The sequence below is a fragment of the Bombus pyrosoma genome, linkage group LG8, assembly GCF_014825855.1.
Source record: "Bombus pyrosoma isolate SC7728 linkage group LG8, ASM1482585v1, whole genome shotgun sequence".
Lineage (NCBI taxonomy): Eukaryota > Metazoa > Arthropoda > Insecta > Hymenoptera > Apidae > Bombus > Bombus pyrosoma.
Window position 1 is genome coordinate 5565994 of NC_057777.1, and position 20024 is coordinate 5586017.

The 20024-nt window shown below is 41.6% G+C and overlaps 1 protein-coding gene across 1 annotated transcript; it reads right to left on the reverse strand.

The window, feature by feature from the left end:
* Positions 1-947: 947 nt before the first annotated feature.
* On the reverse strand, positions 948-19946 carry LOC122570447. The gene is made up of 3 exons (XM_043732771.1): positions 18776-19946; positions 13189-13298; positions 948-1089 (listed from the first exon to the last, which is right to left on the reverse strand). The coding sequence occupies exons 1-3, from the start codon at positions 18987-18989 to the stop codon at positions 991-993; spliced, it is 423 nt and encodes a 140-aa protein (XP_043588706.1). The 5' UTR covers positions 18990-19946; the 3' UTR covers positions 948-990.
* Between the last annotated feature and the right edge of the window lie 78 nt (positions 19947-20024).

The following is a 20024-nucleotide window of genomic DNA, read 5'->3' on the forward strand; positions in this document are numbered from 1 at the left end:
GGCTATTTCATGGGAAAATGCGATCGGCCAGTTTTTATTTGCCACGTTAATAGGAACTTGTATTTTTTCCAAACATATTATTACACAACTATATGTAATTAACGATTAACAAAGTTTAAGCCAGAAAATGTGATAATGCCACGGAAGGGCACGACATTGCTGTTCCGTTGAAAAACGCTATCCATCGGTGCACGAAAGATTAGTCAGATCTAATTTTTTCACGATAGCAGGAACTTTTACTCAGTTTACATGTGTGCATCAACGCGTAATTGCATAAGTATCTTTAATTAATAATTGAAGAATTCCGAGGTATGAAAATAACCAACCGTGCCACGAAAGGGCGAAGAAACAGTCGTCGTATCATAGAGGAACGCGATCGATCGGTGCGTAAAGGGTCGGATTCCTCAGCATTCCCTGGAATCGCTAATTCACGCATATACGACACGCGTGTGGATGCAAGGCGGAGCACCGGTGTGACGGGTTACATATTCGCGTCGCCAGTGGCCGAACGTGTCATGTGTGCGCGCCGTAAAGTGAGCAGCTTGGCACTTGCAGTTGCAGCCTTTAGGTTTGAATAAGGGGAGGAGCCTTGCTGCATTTCCAACGCAATTATCCCCATTCTACCACGGCTTCCATTCCTGTTTCGTGCTTTCTGTCTCTCTTTCTCTCTATCGAGTGCACACAATGCGCCGCCATCTTGGTCGCGTGCATTCCTCCGTTTTCTCGATTTTTTCCCCCTGTTTCTGGCTGCCTGCTATTTTTTTTTGCTCTCCTCCACAGACCAGTCCCAGTCCGACGGGAACCAACGATTCGTCGGTTGCAACCCATTCGCAAATTTTACCCGCTTCTTCGTCGATTTCCATGATCCACGGAGGTGTTGCTCGAACCTGGCCGCACTCGCAGATTGGCTTTTTCATTCCCAATTCCGCTCGACTTGTTCTTTAAAATCGCCTCTTTCTTTCGATCGTTTAGTTCAGAACGATGTTTCGTCTATACGTTCGCAAATTGGCCCGGTATCTTTGATCGATTTGGTTCATTACGGTGGACGCAACCTCGAACATCGTATACTCCGATGATCGAACCTTTCTTCTGTAAAGATTTTTCGATTTGTAATTTCGCACACTTGGATTTTGGTTATTGAAGTTACTTTTGGAGAAAAACGTACGTTCGTAGGGATTCACGATGACCGAACCTGCACGAAAGATCGCGGAATTTAGTATCTACGTATTCGAACGAAGAAAAATGCTCGAGAACTGTGAATGAGATTTTGCTTTTTACCTTAAACGACGTATCGTGACTAAATTCGTTTTCCACGGGCTATTTATCGCCGAGTTAATGAAGGAATTAAATTAACGCTTTTACGCAACCATTCTCGCGATGAGAATCGAGCCGACCAGTCTTGAAACCTGACATTTTAAAAACGCCACTTCTTCATCGATTTGATTTACGTACTACAATGGTTCCCTTGCACGGTAATCTACAAGCTAATAATATTAGTACCTATGTGTACTTACACGTGACAAGTTGCATATGTTATACATATCTGTTTTATAATTTTACGATTCTGCGTGAAATAGGATGATGGTGGAAATAATTTATTATGGGAAGAATATCGTTTATTTTATTACCAAACTCGTCCCAATTATGTAAGATATTCGATACTAATTAATTCGAGGGGCAAAAATAGTCCAAAATCTACCAGCACATTCGACATCTTCTTTTAACGAAAGACGCGAAGACTAGAAAATTCCGAGTTAGAAATCCAGAATGATGGAAGGATAAGACGACGATCGTGGTTAGCGGAACATCAGGAGGTTCGATCGTTAGGCGGATTTCCCGTTACGAGGCCGTATTTCAGCAGGATGACGGGTAATAAACAGCAACGCCAGCAACTAGCAAACGGTGTCTCGTTATATCCACGGATTCCGTGCGCGCAATTTCCGTGCAACTGACAACCATGGCGAGAGGACAGAACGCGGGACAGAGAATGCAGGATACGTGACGCTCGAGTCTGATAATATATTTCTTTTTTCTACTCCTATCTTTATACTTTCTTCTTTTTTTTTCTTTTTGTTCCCCCTCTTTGTCACTCCTATTTTACACCGTGGTCTGTGTGCATTCGTGGGAATACGCAGTTGTTACGTTATTGATAGCTCTCCCTCTCTCCCTCTTCCTCCGTGTTTCTGTCTCGAAAGTAGAATTAACTGGGTTGACGTTTATCGATAGCGAGGGATCACCGTGGCCAGCCGCGTGCATTATTAAGCGCTGTTAACTTTATACACTTGTGACATACGTGCACCGCTCATTATCACGATTTAAGCACGTCCGCTATCGCGTTGCATTGACGTTGGAACACCGGCACGTGAAATCGTTTCGCTGAAACCGCGGTTTAGACAGTAGCTAATCTTGATCCCTGGAAACACACCTATGTTTCCCCGTGTTCTTTCTTTTTTCTTCTCTTTTTTTCCACGATTTTCCCTCTCTTCCTCGTTTTAAAGTTATACCACTTTTTTTTTTTTTTTTTGCATTTCGCGCGGAGATCGTTGAGCGAGATAAGAGTAACGGGAGAGAAAGAAAGGAACGAGAACGTTGGCGAACGTTGAAACATTGCGTGAAACCCGATGGATCATGCGCGTTGCTCGAAGGAAAAACCGATCTTTCGAGTTTCGTTGTAGAACAACTTGGATAAACGAGTTTTGAATCGAGCGTTCTAGTTTTTCTTATTCTTGTCTTTCTTACTCTTTTTCTTTTTTGACGGAGGGAGGGTCTTTTTGATCGAGGAATAAGGACAGCAGAAACGTTAGCTGAAAAGCTTCCATGACGTCCACGCTTCCGCCATTTACCCGGCTACTTGTTTCCGGCTCGTAATTACTCAGCGGTTACGAGACTGCCTCGAGAATGAAAAGTTACCAAGGGCCACCGTATTGTTTCATTAAAACCGCTTTTAGAACTGAAGTAATAAATATTATCGGGTACGTCAGAATTTCTAAAGAGTTTGGAAAAGTTTCGAATATTTATTCTAAAGATCTTGAAAGTGAGGCGAATATAGAATAGGAAGGTGTTTTAAAATGGAGATACAAAAGTTAAGTAGTAAATATATGCTTAAACTTTATAAGTAATGAGAAAATTTGTTCAAGAATACATACTGCTATATAAAAGAAGAGGATTTCTTAACTTGTTATCCGCGGACCCCCGAAGAGCCTGAAGTCCTTACATACGCAAATTATTCTTGTATCGTTCGAATAAAAAATACTTAGCATGTAATAAGTCTCTTCTCGTCAAATTTGAATGTTAATGAGCAGTTGACCAGCTTTTTAAATATATTTGGCACATTACGGAGTTCAATAGCGAGTTGAATTTTGGGGGTCCACGACAATAGAAAATTATTCAAAGAGGATCCATGATAAATAAACGGTTAAGGTCCACTAGTATTCGCAATAGTTAAGATCCACAGTAGAACTATACGCCATTATTTTCATTCAATTGAACTAAACTTGAAAAGCGTTTATCGGAAAATAATGCTGCGGTGAAGATTATTAATATCTAGTTTGCACTCGATGACTCGACCTTTCTTTTTAAAAAATGACTAAACACAGATCAAAATACTGTTATTCTTTCATGAACAAGTTTTCTGATTGTTCTTATCGAAATGTTAAGCGCGCTAACATTAAAACTATCAAGGTAAACGGCGAAAATAACCAATCCGTGATTCTTGATAGAAATTTTGTAGATAAGCGACAAGGCACTTTTGGAAATTTTAATGATTGCTTATAAAACATTATAACAAATAAAATCTTGCATCGTATATTTTTCATATACTTTCGTTCTAATTTCTTCGATGTAAGTTCAACGTAATATTGAAATTGAATAGAGTAATAAAATTTGATAAAGAATTCCGACAGTATCTAAAATACCTCAAGAATCTCGAACACTTACTGGTGGTCTCTGAACGCTTTCCTGCCTCTGCTATATCCGACAATTTCACTATACCCTACCAATTCACTTTATAGTGATTTTAATAAACAGGTAAATATGGATAAAAATCCAGCTCCATTGGGATCGGTTTATCAAAGGGGTTGGCTGGTGGTGGGCGATGATGAGGCTCGCGTGTGGAATAACGTTCGTTTCGAAAGAGAGGCCAAGAAAGCGGATAGGTTCGAGTAATTTTCAAATAATTGGCCTGTCCAAGCCAGGTCTAGGAGGGCTGATCCCTTCGATGAACGAGAATAAACGTACTTCTTCTGACTAGCGTGATAGCCTTCACGGCTACCGGCATCCCTGAGGAACAACAATTTTCGATGGCGGCCGATGATTTTGAACGAGTCCACGGGTTGAATCCTGTCGATCCACGCGGCGATCTTTTATTCATTAGAAATCGGTCGGGAGCCGCGCGTACGAAAAAATTCGGAAGCAAAGGATCTACCGACGTTGCTACACCGCAGCTATGGCGTATTCCGTGCAGCTTGAAATGGAGAACCTATCTGAATTTCGAAAGTTTTCGGACCTTCTAGGGATGAATGGAAATTTGTAATTGAGCTCTCTTGGGTAATATCTTAGAGAATTTCGTTCTGTTCGAAGTCAATCGTGTGAATCTCTAATCGCGAGTATGAAACAAGCTGCTATTGTTTTTAACCCCCGACTGACATCTTTGTCTTCTTTGTCATCTTTATACTTGCAGATAAAATCACCTCGTTTGTAACTTCTTACTTTTGGATAATTTTTATATCGAAGATCGTTAATAGCTTTTATTACTCCGTTGATTTGGAATTAATGATAGCAATGGAATTTGCAGAAGATTCAGTAACGCAAAGATATAATTAGAAAGCAGATTTCGGAATTTTGACCGATCATGCACATAATTTATAGCATGTAGCAAATTTCTTCCTCCTTCGCGCGATCGATAATGGACGATAGAAAAGATTTAAACAAAATTTAATGGGTTGAATTGGCGCATCAAATTCAAGCTCGAGAGAAGTGAAATTTTTCGTGCACTGACCTAACAGATAATCTTAAGATAACTTTTGAAGTAATTCGAACGTTGGATTTTAAAATTCCTTGACTTACTTTCCTTCGGAAAAACGAGAAAAGCAGGCGGCCTTTCATTTCTCTGGTCCGTCACACGAGGATTAGTAATTTAGACACGCGGTTGTACAGCGTCAGTTAGCCAGGGACTATGTATAACAATTACGAGTTACTGAATTGTTTGAGAACTAGGGCAGCGTGACATCCGTGACACTATTCATTAAACGTTGCAGCGTTCTCCGAGCTATTAAAAGAACTCGTTGATAATTAGTGGATTAATCATGATTATTAACGCGTGCACGTAGGTACGTGGCTTCTTGTTTTACCGGGGGAATCTTGTGTAACTTTTTCGTGTCTTTCTCTCTTTTCGTATGACAATGAACCGGGAACTTTCTCGTTACGTCAAGACGAAAGGATAAACCAGGATATGTCTTCGTGCTAACGATGTTTTAAGTACATCGAGTGGCATATATAGCATTTTCGTTATTTAAAAGATCTTCGTAGTGTTGCCAGGGCAGAAATTCTTTCCTTAACTCTTGGCATTTTATTTCGTCGGTATTAAAACGCTATGGCGTTTAATAGCTGGGTACAACCGTTTATTAGGAGGTTTCATGTTTAATCTTGGTAAGAGGATTAATGTTAAGGAGTTACAGTTTACTATTTTTATTTCTCTGCGGTATTATGCGGTCGATAGCTAATGCCATTATAGAGCCAGAATTCTCCTTAGATTCTGGAATTCGCAATAAAGTATATAGAAAAGAATAACTGTTGCATATTTATTTATAAAATCTCGTGCAAAATTTGATACTGATCTGCCTAATAAAATCTTAGAACGTCATATCTGACAAAAATATTACTAAATAATCTTTAAAGTAGAAACAAGCAAACCAGCAAGCGAACAACGAGCAAATACGAACTTCAAGGAAACGAATCTGACCCGAAATTTAGCTCACCATCAACTCACAAGTTTCGCGTCTCCTACAACGAAACAGACTGAAGATCTTTGGTAGCTGACAGACATTTATGCGACAAAAGTTCATAATATGAAACGACGAAGTTTCAAGAAAATCACCAAATGTGATATCTATCAGAAAATGAACGACTAGAATATCAATAAATTTTCGTGTTCTTTTTCACGTGCAACTAAACTCGCTATAAACTGAACGCAAGACTCGAGCCAAACACCTCCAGCAACACGTAGCGGACAGTCATTACAATGAATTTGCTACCTGCAAGCCGCAACGAACGATCCGCAGCAGGAAGCTAGATAATCGCGAAAATGAGCGAGCCACCGATCCTGAGGCCGCCGCGCAACGAAGAATCGGCGTGGAATCGTCGCGCGAGATGGCCTTGAGACCGCTTAACTCCGCAGGTCCTTTCATCCCAGCCGTAACTCGGCGTATTCGAGCTCAATTTACTCATTATCGCACCTCCGCTCTGAAATTCCTCCGGTTCTCCGCCGCCTCGCAGCCATCCGGCCTCTGCAATCGTCGGCTCGCGGGCGGCCATTACTGTTTCTTACCCGAGATGCATTGACGTGCCGCGTATCTGAAACATTCGCGTGGCGTGATCTACCATTTGGAACGCGGTGCAAGTCGGGTGATGCATGGGAGCGATCATCTCCTCCGCGTCCTCGTCCGGTGTAATTACGAGGCTTCTGCGAGCCCTTGGTAATATCCATTGATCGGTTATTAAACAGGTGACTTTCTTGCTGGTTTTTTGTCGAATGAATAGCTTCTAGTGGCGACAGAGTTGGAGGATGACAGGTGGCAATCGTGTTTCGGTTAATCGCTTCATTATTGTGGTGCAGTTACTCTGGATATTCCGTACACGCATTCTCTCATAGTACATACGCACATTTGTACTTTCGAATGTTCCAGAAATGCGAGCAAAAATTCGCAATCTGCTCGGGACGAACTCTGAGAATGGAACGGTCTTCCGTCGTCTCTTAATTGTCGTTGAAAGCGAAGCACTCGTTGTAATATTACTGTATGCAGATTGCACGTTTCCTTGATTAGTCGATAAAGATATGAAAATGTAGTCCGGTGTCGTGAGAGTTGGTGGGATGAAGCATACGGAACGAAGAGAGATATAGGAGAGATAAGGTGCTCATGTTCAGTTTCAAATACGAGTCTCTCAAAAGTCAAAGCGATCAAGCGCAGTTTTTGTAGTACCATTAACGTTGGATTATTCAAAGGACAAGTGTATTTGCCAAAAGGAGACGACTAATTGCATTTGTGGCAAAGTAATTTTGAAAAATAATGATTATCAGGACTAACAAGAACAGGTGGAGATGATACGTACTTCAAATATTAGTCTCGTCCTCCTACATGTTCGCGTAAATGAAGTTGCGCCGTATATTGCTAAAAGATTATCGTGGATCGTATTGCATAATAGCTTAAGCAAAACAAGAATATAAAGTATCTATATAAAAAGTATGGAATGAAGAAAAGCTTGATGTAAAATCGGCAAGGGAATCTCACGACCCATGCGGTCAGCGTTGGCGCAATTATAGCGTCTCGTATACGAGAGAGGGAGAGAAATTTGTATCGGGGCCGATCGAGGCCAAATTAGCCTGGACGTTGAAAGTGATTTCCTTGTCAGGGTTGAAACGACGGGTCAGACGAAAATCCGGGGCCCCTAATAAACGCCGCAGGCCGCGCAATACACAGAAAACAGAGCAGTGGTCGCTTTGGTCTTCATTGGTCTCGCACAAAACTGATTCTTGAGATTCTTTGGAAGGAAACAAACCGTCGGCATAACCGAGCGCACCGTCCTCTCTGCCTGCTTTTATATCGTGAAATTGGCCTGTTAAAGCGTTACTACGAAATCCGTGGAACCGTGTACCACTCCGTGGAAGCTCGAGTCATCGTTAATGGTCCAGGTCAGACGGTTTCCTCCCGCCCTGGCCGAAATCTAATTGAACCCGGGACATCGATCCAGGTTTTCGTATTAACTCCTTAACAGTGTGACCTAAGACGAAGAGAAGAAAGTCGACAAATGTAGAGCTACGATAGAAGCTTTAAAGAATCTTCGTGTCGCAATTTTCCCATTTCGATCCTCTTGTGGCCCTGGAATTGTTTCGTTTCAATCAATAGTCTTGTTTCAGCGGGAGAAAAGATTCGCGATGCTTTCAGAAAATCTTTAAGCGTTTCCTTGGTATTAGTAATGATACTTTACTACTTTTCTCAAATTTAAGAGACTAGGTAACGATCAAATAAGCAGTTGGATCTGAAATGATCCAAAGAACGCAACTGGGTCAAATCTTGTCACACGTAAGGCAATTATAAACGTTCGTTTCGAAAATTATTTTGATAATATCATCTAGCACGAAATTTATTGCAAGCATGATGTCGAATAAGTACAGAAGTAAAAGAATAAAAATTTCATTTGTGGCTTACGGTATAAGGAATTGTAGATTTTTACATTAGCGTATGGATGGTTTCTGTTTACAAGGAAAGAATTATCCTCCGCAAGGTGTGCTCTAATAAAATCAAAATTGGTCTTCGTTGAATATATGTATCGTAGAACGATACATACAACGTTTTTAATCACTGCTGCAGCGATTAACTTAAGAGTAACTTTCTTGTACTTGCAAATAAATAATTTCCTTCGCGTTTATCTGATCTCTCGGAAGAAAGCGCAATTTCGAGTCAGCGAAGGCATCGAGTGGAAGAAGAATTGCAAGCGGGAACGTTCGTTCGTCGATCGGTATGTCGGCAAAAAGGAAAAGAAACCAGGTTCGCGAGAACTCTTGCGTCAAGAACGTATGCTTTAATTATTGCAAGCAGTGGAGCGCGATGCAAGACGCGGCCATCTTGTTCGTGCCACGACGCCATGGCAAGCTCTGCCGATTTTTTCCCATTTCTTGTTTCTTAATCATCTACGAACCGATTTATGCTCACATTTGAAATAAAAGAAAATCTGTTGCAATTAACATCGTGTAAACCTACCATCATTACACAGCTTTTAACTTTCTTAAGTTACATAAAAGCACCTGGATCGCACGATACCATCGGAAAGTATTCAAAATTCTTCGCGTTATAGAACGAAAATGGGGAAATGTTAATTTTTACAGGTTTCATTCTTCGCACGGGATTGCTATGAAAATCGCAGAGAAAATTATATCTTGCTGCACGTGCGTTACGAAAGTGGTTGCAGACCCGCGAATTTCAAAATGCTTTCAATCTTAAAGAAGACTGGCGCGGAACAGGAAGATCAGATTTGGAAATTCAACGAGGCGTCTCTCCATGAATTCGCATCGACTTTCGTTTTATGAAGAAACGTGTGTTTGTACGACCCGGGAAGCATTGAAATCCCTGTATCGCGGCGGAATCTCGCGTTGGAATAATAAACAACAATTAAAGGCGCGGCATGTATAAAATAAAGTCCCGATTATCGGAATTATGCGCATCGCGTGCACGTTGCACGCTGTTTCTTCTGGTTTCTCGTTCTCTTCCGCGCTCGTGTAACACGGCGGCGAGCTATGAAACGGAATTAAAGAAAAAAAGTAGAGAAAAGAAAGGTAAAAAGAAGAGGCAGAGTACGCGGAAGAAAGAGAAAAGGGAGGCAATGTCGGTGACTCGTTTCCAGCGAATCGATTAGTCGCATTAAAATTTTTTTCGCACTTAATACCCACGTCTGCTCGTCGCAGATGTCGGCTCGACTTGACTGCGAAATTACCGAACCCGGCGTTCTGCAGGTTTTTCGCGGTGGAACTATTTCTTCTGCGTATTTTAAAGTTGAACCGCGTTCCAATGCAGCGACGACAGATGTTACAATGGGTAACTCTGCGGAATTTTTATTTCTCATTCTTATTTCCTAACTTCGAAAATCACGTATTTATCCTTTAAGGATGTAGCTCATTTATTACGTATGATATAATGGGCGCTGCATTTCCAGTATTTTATTATTATTTATATGTTTTTACATGTTGTCTGTATTTTATACGGTTTTAAACTTTCTTCCCTATAAATGCATAAAAGTCTACAATTTAGGTGGTCCTTAAGGGATTAAAGAATCTATTGCCAGCTAAAAGAGAACAAAGACTCGTAGTACCAGCCTGAAGTAAGCCTAGAGTATCATCCCCAAATTCTAATTTCCTCCAATATGCACGTAAATGGTATCTATCATTGGGATCGGAAAAAGAACGCTGATACGCGTAAATAACACCAGCATTATTATAGTTGGAAAAACAAGTTTATGAAACCTGAACCAGATTACATACGCAAATTACTATATCGACTTGAAATAAGCAGCAAGCGAGCGAGGAAAGGAATAAAACGAGAGTTTCTCCATGTAAAAAACGCGAAGGAAGAGGGTTCGCGATCGTAGAGAATGTGCGGTCCCGAGGGACAATCGGGAGGGACGTCTGCGTAATCCCGTGAAAGGTTGGTAGCTTGAGAAAAGGGAGTAGAGAGGGTGAAAGGGGGCAGGGGTAAGCAACAAGGGAGAGCTGGCAGGCAGACCGGCTGTCAATCAACCGCGGGCTAGACTACCAATTTCTTCGCTCATAATTTCTGATAATTTCTCGGAGGGCCGAGCGAACTGTGGCGGCTGCTGGCTGCCGCCCCTCCGTGCCGCGCCGCGCCACCGATTCCACCGCCACGAAAATCATCATAAGAAGGTAATTTTACCGATCACGTGTACAAGCGGCTTGTATTTATCCTTGTTTCATTATAATAACAATGTAACGCGCGCTCTCCACGGGCCCTCTCCCGAAGCCAGAGGATAATCATCGGTTCGAAGCACACCGTCCCGGGGCTTCGATGATATTTCTGCGGCCGGGTAGTTGCTCCCCGAGCAATTAGATAAATGTCTAGCGCGTACCGCCACGTGGTACCGAAGAAGACGCGGATCTTCCTCACGGTGACCGGTTCTTTGATGTTCAGAACCATCCATCCTGGTATTCTATGAAACGTTTCGAAGTAGAATTTTCAAGAGATCGCCTGTTTTGACTGACGTGGAAATATGTGTACGTATATAGAAGACCCTTGAAGAGCATAATGTTTGAACTGCAAGGGATCCAACAAGTAACAAACTTTCTACGGAATTTACTTCGCCATAAGCTAACTCTAAAGTTTCTTATCTTACATGTTGTTCGGCCAATCGATGTTCTTTGATGTTGAGAAGCATCTTCTCTGTACCTAATGGTATTCTATGAAACGTTTAGGAGTAGCATTTTTACGCGAACTCCAATATTTTAACCAACATGGAAATACACCTCGTGAAACACGAAGCTTGAATCGGAAGTGAACTAGCAAACAATAAACTTCCTAGGAAATTTATTTCACCATTATTTTACACGCTGCAACCATTGAAACTCTTAAAGTTGCTTGTATCAGCTCGCATGCTGATTGCCTTGTCCCCTGTTCTGAATATTCTTCTACGAACAGATCTATACATCGGTCGTCTGGATTAATTGTAGCACCGTGATTCCATGAATCTAAAATTGTTTCGTTCAGTCGTTTCGAGGTTCAACGTACCCCGAACCGCGTATTACTTGTCCCAATGATCGCATGTCCTCGACAAGACCTGCCGCTAGCGAGCATTGCCGCTAATTTGAGGGGGTCCGGTTGGTGGCACGGTTCAATGTTTCGTTTGACATGCCGCTTGCCTTTGACTTATGGCGCGGCTCTAGCGACCGACATCAAAACAATATCTCCTCCGTCCGCGACCACCCCATTCTTTTCTTCGTTTGATAAAAATAACCACGCTGCCGCTAATAACCGATCCTATCGTGCTAATTATTTTAATTAAAATGGAAAAGTGCGATTGTTGAATTTGAAGAATGACGGCAATTATTATGGTCGAGGGGAAGCAACATTAATGACACTCGTTTCTCATTGGTAGACACTGTCTTTTAGATTCGACGACCATATAGCGCTTCTCTATGTACCTTCGTTCATAAAATATTTTTTAATTGCAATTTTGATTTATTCTTTAAGGAAAAAAACAAAGAAAGCTGTACAAGTTCAATGTCTGACGATTACCTCGAACACGAGATACTTCGTTTATCATGCATAAGGTCGGGTTTAAGACTCGTATCCATGGAACCTGATAATTTGAAAGCACGCAAAACTTCAGCGCGCAACCTCCACGAGAAGAATTACGTACAAAGTATCATCTTGAAGCATAAATGGAAACGTATGAGTAATCGTTCGATTTTCGTGGAACTCGATGCCTCGAGGAGTATGTACTTCCGCGAGAAAATTAGCATTGGAACATGTAAGTACTCAGAACTCCACTTTGTCGCCAATCAACAAACAAACAACTTTCCCACAGAATCAAAGTACCAGAGAGCGTCCTTTCCTCTTACTTCAACGCAAACATAATCCGCATCCAAAGTTTAATTATTTAGTACCTTCGTTCTTACTTTCGAGTGGAAGAATGAAACTAAGCTCAAACTTTGATTACGTTTATCTTTACTCCAACGCGAAAATAGTTCCAAATTTAATACATATTCACATCTCTGTTTCAATTAATCAAAGCGTAAAATTCAGCGCGTATTTACGTTTCAAACATCTTTATTTCAACACACTGGCGATTCAAGCAAGAAATGTAGACGGCCGCTAAAAGAAGAGATGGAAGAAAGTCCCTCGAAATTGAAAAAAAATTCTTCAGCCCAAATAATAAGTATACGAATCGTACAAACTGCAAGCATGGAATTCGATTAGCACATTGGCGAGTGGAGAGGACGATGTTAATCGTGCAACGCGGGGCGCGGCCACGTGATACGCCTCGCTATTTCTCAGTTGTATCGAACCCGGTTTTACACAACATTACGGTGGTTGACTACCCCTGACCGTCCGTTGCAGAAGTAATTATTCATAGCACGCAATTACGCGAGCGGTGCGCGCGGCGTGTCGCTGGTATCGCGGCATCAATTGCGCCGCCGCTCGTGGGCCCTGATTGCGGGTTTACGTCTCAAAACAATGATTTATCTAATTAAGCCTCGGTTTTGCATTGTTAGCCAGGCTTTTGTTGCACGGCGGCCTATTATCCCCGGTCGTCCATTATCCAAGGCACGGAATAGCGACAGATCGGCGTGTTTCGTGCAGCGCTGTATTTCAAACGAAACGCGTTGAAACACATCGTACGACATAGAACTTGGAAAATCAAGAAGATTCCGTAGAATCGAACTTAGTTCGTGGAAACGTGACTCACTCGGTTTTCTGACGAATGCCGTTTACGATGGAAGTTGATGGCTCCTGTTGATATCCGGTATTGGGAATGATCATTCCACTTCCGTTGTTTGGTCCCACCGGTTGGTAATCCTGCAATTACCGAGAGGGAGATTGGTAACTCATGGTGACGGCAGATGGCGCGAGAATTCCGTTCATAGTGATGCCTTTCTGCGAAACGATTTGGATTTTTTATTCAAATCTTTTGAGAGATTTTCTTTTTCTTTAATAATGTTAAATATTGGATTTTTTTTTATTAAAAATACTACAAGGCACGTGCGCGAGATGAGTGGGTGGAAAGCGATTATTAATGAGAATAATAATTAGATAAATATACGAAGGAGGTGAAATATGATTTGCAATGTTCCGATCTCGATAAGAAATAAATAATTTATGTCGTGGGAAAATAAATTGTACGTCGTTACATTGCGAAACTAACTTTGTTACACGTTAATTATAAGTAGGTATATGATTTTGAAATTTATTGCCTCCGGAAATTGTGTAGCAGATATTCCCTAGGTATGTTTATTGAATTTCACAATTTATCGTATTACGATTTATCTACCGTATGAAATCGTACACAGTATAAACACAATTCTCCGATATTGTCTCCAATCGGTATTTCTTACGATGCATAGATGCAAGTGTTGCTATAGTGTTGTAGCATCCTCGGCGAAGAGATTATAAAACCATGAAAAATGAGGAATTAACAGGCGTATTGCTGGTCGCAACAAAAGAGGAAAGTAAGAGTTATCAGAATTCGATTTCATCCAAGAAGTAAACAAGATCCGCGGCTGAATTCGCGTGACCCAGACCGATGAAACGAAACGAATGGCCCATAGCGCGGGTGTATTATGGATGTGCACAGATGATGTGGACAGATGAAGAAAGATGGTAGAAGAAAACACCAAACAGCAATCCGGTTCAATACAGAGGATAGAAATTTGGAAAAATAATTAGAAATCTTCGAAACGTAAAATTTCAAATATTATTTCAACATCGAAATGCTTTAAAAACCATCGAAATGCAATCTCTTTAAAATAATTGAGAATTCGTACCTGGTCTTCGAAAATTCCTTAAAATATCCTAAAGTTCGTGAAACGTTCGAAAAATTCGTAATCTTCGAACGTTCCTTATTATATCCCAATGTTCGCAATCTTCGAGATCTTCGTGAAATACCTATCATCCGAAAAATCTTGAATAAGACGAAAGTGTAAAAACTTACAAGCTCTTGAACGTCAGAGACCTAAACAATTTTCTAATTTTTCAATTATCTGGTGTGTTTTGAAGTAGGTATAGGTAGGAATCGGTGGGCAATTATATCCGTGAAGGAACGTGAAAGGGAAAAGAATCGAATGGGCATCGGTGAATGGAAGGGAATGAAAGGGAATGAAAGATAGTCAGCTGAGGGAGCCGGCGCTTTTGTTGCGTGTAAAGGAGTTCCTCGAACGGTAGCGTCCATGCCTGAAATGCATGCGTGAAATGAGTTCTTAATGCGAATGGGATTTTTCGCAAGAAGGTGTGTAATGTGTTATTAAAACAAGACCGCCGCTACTATAGCCACCGTCTGCCAGTAAATAAATAAAATGGCCGTCATTTCGCTTGTAATTATACTAGCAAAGGGTGGAATGCGTATCCTTTCATTCTTTTTCTCTCGCAATAAGGATAACGTATTTTGCTTAAGGAGAATTCCTTTATACGATACAACAATAACAGTCGTCCGAACATTCTCGTTTTTTAATGTTCGATTGAATATATCGTTAAGTGCTGAAATAAATCGACTGGACGCGTTTGTACTAGAAGTTGCTAGGGAATAATCCATAGAAGTGCAAAAAAGTACGTGAGGCAATTGCGAGCAAAAAAACAATTGTAGAAAAGCCTTGGTAACTTATAATTAGTTCTACATGTTTTTCAGATAATTGTAGCCATGCATTATAGAATGAACAGCGCTGGAGAAAAAAAAAACCATCCGATACAGACATTGAAAAGTTTAAATTGAGGCGAACATGTTTTACGTAATGCCGCTGACGACGATGTTGATCGCTTATCTCTATAATCCTTCTCTTTTCTCGGTATCCTTTTGTCTGTATCAAGACCTTCGAAGTCCCTATGCGAGGCTTTTGTCGGATCTTCTAAATTTAAAAACATACTCTATTACACGCGATATTGTACGATATAAAATTATTATATGTAAAATATGATGTAAGTAATTATTTATCCTGTTTCTTCTGAAGTTTCTCGATATCAGCCTGTTCAGTTTCACATTTTGTTAGGTAATTTCTTAATTTCGTTACATAAGCACACAATTAATGTTCAGTTTTCAACAAACAAACGATCTATTTTCATAAATTCATTTATTACAAGGAGATGACTATCATTCGTCATCATCGCTGTTCCGTATTTTCAATGAACGGCTCATATGCGGTTGTGTTACTGGATGTGTAAACGTGTTTATGCAACACGTTTCATACCGATACCGATAAAAAATCTATCATCTTCCAAATGTATGAATTTTACCTTTATACATATCAAAGTTTTAATTATTTCTATACTTTTGCGTTCGTTCTTATCCCATTCCCATTTTTCCACTCGTTCTTACCCTTTTCCATTTTTGCATACAAAAATCCGCATAAATGTGCAAGCATGCACAGCCTGTACATTATTAAAAGGATAGAGTCGGACACATTAAAACTGGATTTATTCCCAAGAAAGAAAAAGTGATCGAGACAATCCCGTATGTGTTCCACACATGCAACTTCGATTTCGACACGTGATGGGATAATACAAAGCGCGTTTCAGAATCGTTTTCCCCATGCTGGGCATCGAACATTTTCTCCCAATAACACAGAGGGACCAGCCTGCGACCGGATATCGTGCGATCTAAAACGACGAAGATAAAATAGACCGTCGAATCGCATGTCACCGAGACGTTTCGACCTATTCGCAATCTGTTTTCGGTGAAGCCCACCGTGATATCGGCCGCAATTGCTGAAAAATGTGTGCAACGTGTGCCCAGTGATCGCGACGCGATCGGTTCGAGCTTAATGTCAGCCTGATATCGACGACATGCCACGGGCCACGGTTACACGACTCGAAATTGCTCGATATCGCTCCTGTCTCACGATCTGATTACGCTCACGAAGAGAATCCTCTTCTGATAAGAGGATTGTGTGTTAGGAACAATTGCACGCGCGCGAAGAATCGCTCGGAAAAATGTTTGCCGATAATTGTTTATCGTTGAAAGACGATTGGATTATTAAGTGAATGGTTAGATCAGAAAAAGGAATTTTTGTTAAGTATCTATATCGGAAAGATTAAGAAAATTTCGGATGAATTGACGTTTTTGTGGACTTGCACTGCGCAATTGAGACAAATGAATAATTGTAAACGATTATTATCGGAAGACGATTGGAATAAGGAAAAGTTAGAAGAAGCAATTCTTGTTAAAGAAGAATCATAAATTTTTGATTAATTGATCATTTTGTGATAAAAAGAAACATAGGCTAACTTTAATTAGTCAGATAATTATTAGTGAACGAATAGGTATCTAATGTCGTGGTAAATATTGATAAACAGTGTTTTGATGGGTATTCTGAATTGGAAAAATTAATATTTCGTAGATACCTATACTTAACCTGTATTTGGAGTTACGAAACCACGATGGAAAATTAATGGGTGTTTGTTAATGTCTGAGTATCTGGAGTATATGAATGAATATTGACGTAATATTTGTTTTTCATGACGAACCTTTTACCGGGGATGTAAATCACAATTCTTATAAACTTGTGAATAGAGTGAAAAATCCGGCACATATCCTGCTAGATTTTTGTTCAACCTAAATATTCCATTTAAATAATAAATAAGGCTAATTTTTATTATGTTTTATATATGAAAAGCATTGGAGTAACTTATGCAATTAATCTGACAGGAATATTGCTTAATTTAATGGTTTACGTGAAAAATGGAATTGCATTTTGCATTCCGTCGGATCATTTCATGCCATAACCATATATATAATGAGCTTAACGTCATTAGGCTCAAAGAATCGGATTACAATAATTCTATGTATTTATCCTTTTAATTCAGAAACAGAATTTGGAAATCTAAGATAAGATTCCAACACCCGAAAGGAATTGTACCAAATTTGTATAAGCGTAAAATAAATCCATAAACATTATCAAACAGCTACATTTAACAAACATCTTACTTTTGCGCTTCATTCTTAACTTTGACCCTTAACTTGATGGAGAATGTGTGGATAGCAAAACGGAAAATTCGAAAATCTTCAATCGATATGTACCTATAGGTGCAAACTATTCAAAATCCAAACTGATCAATTCCATCGAGATTAAACATTCGACCCTCGAATACATTCAATCATACGTACACAATAATCATGAAAAATATAAAAGACAGAGTCTAATCAAAATTAGCCTTCGAAATGTGCAGTCAAATCCACTCGCAAGCTTCAAACTTCTTAATCCCGATCGAACCTTAACGGAAATAAATTTCTCAAGGAATAGCCACAACTCACGATCAAGTGACCAAACCACTGTGGCGCGATCGCGAGCGCGGATAACCGGGCGAAGCGTCGAACATAACGAGCAGTGCTCTTTGGAATATTACAAACGACATCGACTAGATCCAACGAAATTCTCAGCTTCGCGTCCTTGAGCGCGACAGAGAGCACCTGCTGTGCGTAGGAGTGGCCTGTACGCTAGACAAAGAGCGACGATCACCGATGGAATAGGTGTAATCGTTTAACGCGCACGATGGTATCTCCGCGACCAACGCGGGTTGGGCTGTGTAGCGCCATGCTGGTTGCACGATTGGTCGGCCAGGTCGGTCGGTAGGAGTGGCTATGGCCGATGGAAGGGATGTTGAAAGTGACGGGGCGAATTCAGGGGGTAGAAGGTGGCGGCCGATCCGAGACGATCGCGTCGAGGTTACTCCTCTGGCCGAGGAGGTGAGTTCTACCACCACCAGCCGGCAACCACCACCCGATTCCCCGTTCCGATCTATGCCACGGTCTCTCCTGACTTATGCTACGCCCGGCAGGGCCGCCAGTACACGATACGCTTCTACCAGGCGAACACCGGGTTCTCCGTGGCCGCTCAGCTTCTACCTCTGTCCTCTGCCTCTCGGTTTTCAGCACGGAAATCGTGTGGTTCGCGGGCGGTGGCCGCGAATCCGCGTTTTTCACGCGCGTCGCGTCACCGCGGAGGAAAAAGTGTGCCCGATAAGAAGGGGGAGGGAAACGAGCTGCAACTGGAGGTGGGGGGTGACGTCGTGAGGACGAAGGGAGGGAGTGAAGTGTTCGCGGGTGAGAGAGGGATGCGCGGTTCAGTTTCCGCGTGCACGTGACGCGATTCGATCGAGAAAGCGTGCTTCGAATAATATATCGTGTCGACGATCGTACTGACAAGCCTGCGAGTGCAGTGTGTATGCATGGTACAGTTTTGAGGTTAGGACTGAGTTATTGTCACGTGATCGAATGTGAACCCTCTGTATTTATACAAACGTATAGTTGGAGTATACACTGCGTTCAATTAAAGAGCAAGGATATTTACCAAGTGAGTGTTGATTGTGATAGAATCTTTTGGATGAACGCGACGATGAATACGTCGCAACAACGCTGCACACAAGGGGACACGACGTTGCACGAGCTCCAAAATTCGAGATTAACCGGAGCGGGATCGTGATCGATCGGTGTAGTGACATTCGTCGATGTTCGACCGTTTCCGCGTGATGCGCGCGCCAAACGACGGTGATCGACTGTTCCATGTCTCGATTGTTCTCGCTTCGACGAACCAGTGACAGTGAACTCGTAAACGGTCACGAGAGTGTTTGAGAGATCTTCCCGCGCGCTGGAAGATGATTTTTCGTTGCCGTGATCCGACGGGATCCGTCACTGTGTCAATAGTGGTAACCCGGTAGCCGATACATAATTGGTTCGAGTTACGTTTTTATCGACGCGGAACTGCGTAACAAGTGATCGACGCGGACAGTTTAGCGCGCGTGTCGTAGATATCGAATTACCATCGAATTATCATCGAATTCTAACAGCAGTGTTGTAGAAAGTTATTGTAACCTATTTCTGCATTGAAAGGGTTACGTAAAAGGAAGACACGGAAACCGAATTACTATAGAATTTTAATTATCGCACGGTGTTGTCGAAACAATCGATTGTAAACCTACGCGTATTAACAAGCAAGATACGAGAATCGAATTCTAACTCTCGCACGGTGTTTTCGCAAGTAATCGATCGTAAATGTACGCGTATTCACGACGAAGATACAAAAATCAGCCTACTATTGGATTCTAACTCTCACATAGTGTCGTTAATTGTTAATTGAAACTAATTGTTGTCAGATCTACGTGTGTGTACAAACAAAACACGAAAATCGAATTGCAACTCTCGCACGGTGTTATCGAAAGTGATTGGTTCTAACCTAAAGTTACGCGTATTCGAACGAAACGTTATACAGAGACGCAACGATTCTCGATAGTGACGAGTCTCATTTAGGCGCGAAAAGAGGTAAAGAGAAGTGTGCCCATTATCAGTGGTACGTTGTTTGAAGTTGAAGAACAGCTGTCGCAGCTGCATCGTCCCGACGCCGAGTACCGGGATCGAGAGTGGAAAGCTCGACGCCGGCAGCTGGCCGACAAGCCAGTGACAGACAACGATGACGTAGCGTCGGCAAAGTCAAAGAAGAGCGTCACGGTCTGCACGGTGTACGCGCTGGACAGGACCGCCTCGGCGGGGCTGGGGGTGGTTGGGGGTGTTGTCGGTGTCGCTGGCGGTGGTGGAGGAGGCGG

Excerpts from the sequence above, each read along its gene's own strand:
- LOC122570447 (XM_043732771.1), bottom strand. The coding sequence starts at position 18,989 with ATGGAACAGTCGATCACCGTCGTTTGGCGCGCGCATCACGCGGAAACG. Across the intron at positions 13,299-18,775 it reads TCACAATCAACACTCACTTG|GATTACCAACCGGTGGGACC; the intron begins GTAAATATCCTT and ends CGGTAATTGCAG. Across the intron at positions 1,090-13,188 it reads GGCATTCGTCAGAAAACCGA|AAGAAAGGTTCGATCATCGG; the intron begins GTGAGTCACGTT and ends AAATCTTTACAG.